Source organism: Symphodus melops, assembly GCF_947650265.1.
Source record: "Symphodus melops genome assembly, chromosome: 4".
NCBI lineage: Eukaryota > Metazoa > Chordata > Actinopteri > Labriformes > Labridae > Symphodus > Symphodus melops.
The window spans coordinates 8608069-8614004 of NC_136694.1; the positions used below are offsets into that span (position 1 = coordinate 8608069).

The following is a 5936-nucleotide window of genomic DNA, read 5'->3' on the forward strand; positions in this document are numbered from 1 at the left end:
ATGTCAGGACCTAAATAAAATCCTCTTACACCTATAGTCATAACCAAACAGGAAGTCCGCCATATTTTTTTTAATGCAACAAAAATGGCCAAAAATCATGTTTCACAGGTTAGCTATTTGAACGAACTCCTACAACAGCGTTTATCCGATCATCGCAAACTCAGTTTCAGTGCATTCTAGACATGTTGAAGATCTCTACTTGTGCTCCGCACGTTATTTCGTCAAAGGGCGTGGCCATGGCGTACCATCAAACATTGATGTGTCGGCACACTCCAATTTTTTAACCTTCGATTACTGCAAGGCCTGCTGTTTGGCCACGTGTCGCGGCTGCACTCCCGCGGTCGCACTCTCGCGGTCGCGACACGCGCCGACATGCGTGGGGTGCTTCGGTCCCTTCATCACCGCTTGCGGTTTTAATTTGTTATTGTTCTTCACTTTCTCTTTAAAAGCAACATTTTGATATTTCAGGTTTGTATTTTTCAGAACCTTTTCTCTATGACTAACATTTTCCTGATTTTCCTGATTTTTTCATCTACTTTTTTTTCTGCATGAGATATTTTGACATTATATTTTGCAATTGCTTTTCTTCAATCTCTGTTTTGAGCACAGCCACACAACCGTCAGTAGGAGTAAATGTAACTGAAGAATCAATACCTTTTTTATTGTGTTGTCTAAGATTGTACGTGGTGTCTGTTACATTAACTTTACAGTAGCCAAAACAACTCCTATACTGTTTAACGCAAACCACAGTCTCATAATGGTTACCATTACAGTTCTCTAAATAAACTCCTTGATTTAAAAACGGATTATTCTGACATCTATATTCAAACCATCGATCATTATAATAAGTATATATGTTTACTCCTAAACAATCTGCTGCTGCTTGAATCTCTATTTCTGTTGCCCAACGGCCAACGAGGCGCATATTTGATTTATGGAGGTAATCTTTGATGGAGATGTACTGACTTCTCAAAAGACTGTTATAAGTTTCAGCAGAACTTTTTAACTGTTTAACTACAGCTAGTCTAATTTCTCTGTGATGATCCTGGGAACCACTCACAGCTTGACTGACAGCTCTAAAGAAACAATTGCCATCAGCCTTTATTTGAATATTTGTACAAGGAGCCCCTAACGGGCCAACATCAGAAGATACTGCATCGACTTTGTCACATGTTATGTTTAGCTGTGTGCACACATCATGTGCAACATATTTGGTCAGGGGGTTAAACTGCAGTTCCTTTGTAGTCACATCACACACAAATAACACATCAGAATGAACTTGACTGACATCAGTCATTGGTAAGTTCTCAGACACATGAGGTGTGCTTGACCTCGTGCAGTTTTCACTGCTGCTACAACTGGCAACTGGCTGATCACTACACTCTTCAGATGAACTACTTTCAAACACGCTGTGTGTGCTTTCTGCAGCTCCTGAAGAATTTAAAGGCACATTACAGTCGACATATGTCTTAGTTACAACAACACCAATAATTTCAAACTGCTTTTGCGGTGTGGTCAGCATTGCTGCAAACCTCTGTATGTGATCATACAAATGATCCACAGAAGTAAAATAAACAACAACACTTTTTCATCTTCCATCAATCATTCCATCAGCGTCACGTGCATGTGAATCAAAAACAGCAAACTTTCCATCTTGACGGATGATTGCACAAGTGCTCCCAGCCAATGTAAACAAGCATGTGTCATATGTCGTACACATCTGTGTCAACCCGCTTTGTAAAGTGGTGTACACATATTCATTTCCATCTACTACATGTACATCAACATCTCCATATCCATCTTCATGATATTCAAACTGAAACAAGTGTTGAAAAAAGTCCTGCTGTCTAGGCAGATCACTGACACAAAGGAATTCTTCTCCAGAACTGATCAACCTGTTCTTGTGCAAACAAGAATACAACGCGTCACCTCGCTCTACAACACGGTCCAAGTCATGTGACTGCCAGGAAAACACGCTGTCAGTGTTGTGTTTAGCTATGGCTGCCAAACTGATAGCCATACACTGCCTTCCTGCAAACTCAAACTGAGGCGCCCCCTGGTGAAATGTCCCCTGCACTGATGGAACATGACCTTCTGGTCTAACAAAGCTGCTGTCTTGATGCTGAACTGCAACTTGGGAGTCAACATCACTATCTGCAACTTCTGTAGAAATCTCCATGTCAGCATCAAGAGCCTCCACAGACATGCTGTAAACACCACACCACTCTGCACGAAGAGAGTGTTGCAAACCCATAATGTGATACTTCAGGTCAATCATGTTGGTGTTAAAAGTTGCCACAGACGTGCCATGTCCACATGCAAAGCCCGAGTTATCACGTGTTGCACAGTCAACAACTACATAATAGCCATTGTGTTGTATGACAGCAATTACTGAACCATTTATGTTTAAGAGACACATACGATCGGTTAACAATACTTCCTCCAGCTTCTTGGACAAAGACTCGTTAGAAGCAGACTTGTTGAAACAAACATAGCCTGCTTCACCAACATCTACTTTCCACTCCCTTCCAAACACACTGCACTGTTGAATCAGCTCAGACAACTCCTTCGGCTTAGCATGACTGTCCTGTGCTAACAATGCAAGCAACTTCTTTCCCTCTGCACCTACCTCATCTACATCTCTCCCTGTCCATGTACACACAGGTGCAACTACATGCTTGATTGCAGAAACCACACTACAAGCTATCAGTGTATTTACATCATGTGTCAGTGGTGCAGGTGCTACACGTGTACCGTGAATATAAGGCCTTTGTGAGTTCTCTAAACACACACATGGTTGGGGTTTAGCATCGCTCTGACCTTTAGATGACTTCTGTGGGCACTGTGCATCGGACACCTCCTGGGCTGTCATGGCAGGAGAAAGCTGATCTGACGTCCCGCCGACACTCACTGCTGCCCCCTATAGTAAATGCACATAAAATAAATATAATGAGAAAACATTCTCACCAACACAGACTGGTGATGTTGACTGACAGTTCCTGAATGTCAACAAACACTTTTAATGTCCAAATAATATTACACAAACAAAAAAACTGACCTGCTCCGGCCTTGGTAGACGCATCTTGGAGACGGTGGCCCTCTTCCGCTGCTTCACGAAGGCCTTCTGATAAAATAAAAAAACAACTTCTTTGTAGTCATATACAACATACACTGCATCACCACAGTTTCAACAATGCTGACTGTATCAATGCAAGGCAAGTTTATTTATATAGCACATTTCAACAACAAAGCAATTCAAAGTGCTTTACACAAGACATCAAAAGCATCATGGCAGAGGAAAGAAAAGAGACATAAAAAAAATAAAAATGACTGAAATTATTAAAACTTAAAATTTGCAGTAATAATTCAAATGAAATTAATTTAAGGAAGAATATAAAAGGATTTAAAAGTCATAGTGCAGAGTAAAAAATGATAACCTTTATTCAAACATTTTAGTTAAAGGCAGCTGTAAACAGATGGGTCTTTAACCTTGATTTAAAAGAGCTGAGAGATTCAGCTGACCTCAAGCTTTACGTTGTCAACAAGAGAAAATAAAACATGGCATTTTTTACACGACACATACCGGCTTGCCCTCAGGAACAGGCGCGTCAGACTCATCAGGACTACTGAGATCAGAGGGGGAGATTTTGTCCATCTTCTCCAGCATGGGAACGCTAAACCAGACGGGTGTTAGCGGGATGGTACAATCTTTCACCAGCTGTGAAAAAAAATTGGTTACTTTTTTGTTCAAATAGAAAACATAAGTAGAATTCATTGAATACATACAGTATGTGTAAGACTTAAAAGGAACAATCCTACATACCTTATTGTGCTTAGACGCCCACTCAGCATCCACTGATGAACGCCTCTGTAATACATAACAGCACACTTTCTTTTAGACAAAAGAATTTTCAGTAAACTCGACTGTTTTGTTAATATTACTGTTTTTAACATGATAACAAACACTTGGCAGTATGTTACCTTCTTGCCCTTTCCAACAAATATGTAGGTGGAGGGGTCGGCTGCAGTAACTGCTGAGATCTCCTTTCCCTTCACAACCACTCGCGGAGTGAATCTTGGAACCCATGGCCTCGATGGAGCCTGCACCTGGCTGCTCTGTTGAACGTCCTCCACTTGCTAAATACAATAATAGCTTTATGTTACTCAGACTGAACTTGTTTGACATCAACAATTACAGCTTCATCCACACAAAGACGTATTTACAACTCACCGAATAAACAGCTGTCCAAAGCAGGTCTACCAAAAGAAGCATTCCCACTGAGTCAGACAAGTGAATCTGTAAATCATGAAAAAGAATGGCAATTACAATGAATATCCTATTTATGTGTGTATTATAAAGTTAACTTGTCCTATTCAATCTCTGTTTTCAGCACAGCCACATAACCGTCAGCAGGAGTAAATGTAACTGAAGAATCAATACCTATTTTATTGTGTTGTCTAAGATTGTATGTGGTGTCTGTTACATTAACTTTACAGTAGCCAAAACAACTTAAATGCTGTTTAACGCAAACCACAGTCTCATAATGGTTACCATTACAGTTCTCTAAATAAACTCCTTGATTTAAAAACGGATTATTCTGACATCTATATTCAAACCATTGATCATTATAATATGTATATATGTTTACTCCGTTGCCCAATGGCCAACGAGGCGCATATTTGATTTATGGAGGTAATCTTTAATAGAGGTGTACTGACTTCTCAAAAGACTGTTATAAGTTTCAGCAGAACTTTTTAACTGTTTAACTACAGCTAGTCTAATTTTTCTGTGATGATCCTGGGAACCGCTCACAGCTTGACTGACAGCTCTAAAGAAACAATTGCCATCAGCCTTTATTTGAATATTTGTACAAGGAGCACCTAACGGGCCAACATTAGAAGATACTGTATCGACTTTGTCACATTTTATGTTTAGCTGTGTGCACACATCATGTGCAACATCTTTGGTCAGGGGGTTAAACTGCAGTTCCTTTGTAGTCACATCACACACAAATAACACATCAGAATGAACTTGACTGACATCAGTCATTGGTAAGTTCTCAGACACATGAGGTGTGCTTGACCTTGTGCAGTTTTCACTGCTGCTACAACTGGCAACTGGCTGATCACTACACTCTTCAGATGAACTACTTTCAAACACGCTGTGTGTGCTTTCTGCAGCTCCTGAAGAATTTAAAGGCACATTACAGTCGACATATGTCTTAGTTACAACAACACCAATAATTTCAAACTGCTTTTGCGGTGTGGTCAGCATTGCTACAAACCTCTGTATGTGATCATACAAATGATCCACAGAAGTAAAATAAACAACAACACTTTTTCATCTTCCATTAATCATTCCATCAGCGTCACGTGCATGTGCAGGTATGTGTGTATTATAAAGTAAACTTGTCCTATTCAATAATCAACTCCAACTTACACCATCTCTGGCCCACAGGTCAGTGTTGTTCAACAGGAATTTATCAGCCACAGGAAACCACCTAACACCTTAATAGATAAACAGAAAATCACAATATATCAATCACTTTTACATTGTATCCTTAAGTAATCCTTCTTTATAATTATCAGATATATAATATACATGAATAAATGATAAATGTACATTAAAAATAAGCTTACCCTCGTCTGCAGCAACGAACGCCTGACGCATGTGCTCCTGGTAACTCATGTCAAAGTTTAAACGTGGGGGGAAATCTAACACGACCACCTGACATTAAGAACACAGAAGAAATTATTACAAACATGCCATTACATGTACCAAATATGTTAACTTAATAGTTCATCATCAAAGATAATCATGTGTACAAAAAAAGCAGATATTTAGATAGAAATGAGCTTACGTTAGACCAACGTTCACAAGCAGAACGAAGAAGCTTTCTGAAGTCATCTGCAGCTTCACAGGGGAGTTTAGAAGA

General features: G+C 39.7%; 1 protein-coding gene and 1 long non-coding RNA gene across 2 annotated transcripts; both read right to left on the reverse strand.

Annotated features, from left to right (window-relative positions):
* Window positions 1–526: 526 nt before the first annotated feature.
* On the reverse strand, window positions 527–3839 carry LOC306822209 (uncharacterized protein). Its single transcript, XM_079341069.1, has 4 exons — window positions 3824–3839; window positions 3584–3718; window positions 3059–3124; window positions 527–2920 (listed from the first exon to the last, which is right to left on the reverse strand). Exons 2-4 carry the CDS (start codon window positions 3665–3667, stop codon window positions 1589–1591), a joined length of 1482 nt encoding a protein of 493 aa, XP_079197195.1. The 5' UTR covers window positions 3668–3718; window positions 3824–3839; the 3' UTR covers window positions 527–1588.
* A 70-nt stretch (window positions 3840–3909) lies between these two features.
* LOC306822840 lies at window positions 3910–5639 on the reverse strand. The gene is made up of 3 exons (XR_013778957.1): window positions 5441–5639; window positions 4232–4297; window positions 3910–4137 (listed from the first exon to the last, which is right to left on the reverse strand). It is a non-coding gene; the product is annotated as an uncharacterized lncRNA (long non-coding RNA).
* Window positions 5640–5936: the final 297 nt, after the last annotated feature.

What these genes read in the sequence shown, in the direction of transcription:
- LOC306822209 (XM_079341069.1), bottom strand. Translation starts at nt 3,667, where the DNA reads ATGCTGGAGAAGATGGACAAAATCTCCCCCTCTGATCTCAGTAGTCCT. An exon ending in CTGTTCCTGAGGGCAAGCCG is followed by an intron (nt 3,125 to 3,583) that starts GTATGTGTCGTG and finishes TTATTTTATCAG; the next exon opens with AAGGCCTTCGTGAAGCAGCG. An exon ending in GTCTACCAAGGCCGGAGCAG is followed by an intron (nt 2,921 to 3,058) that starts GTCAGTTTTTTT and finishes CATTTACTATAG; the next exon opens with GGGGCAGCAGTGAGTGTCGG.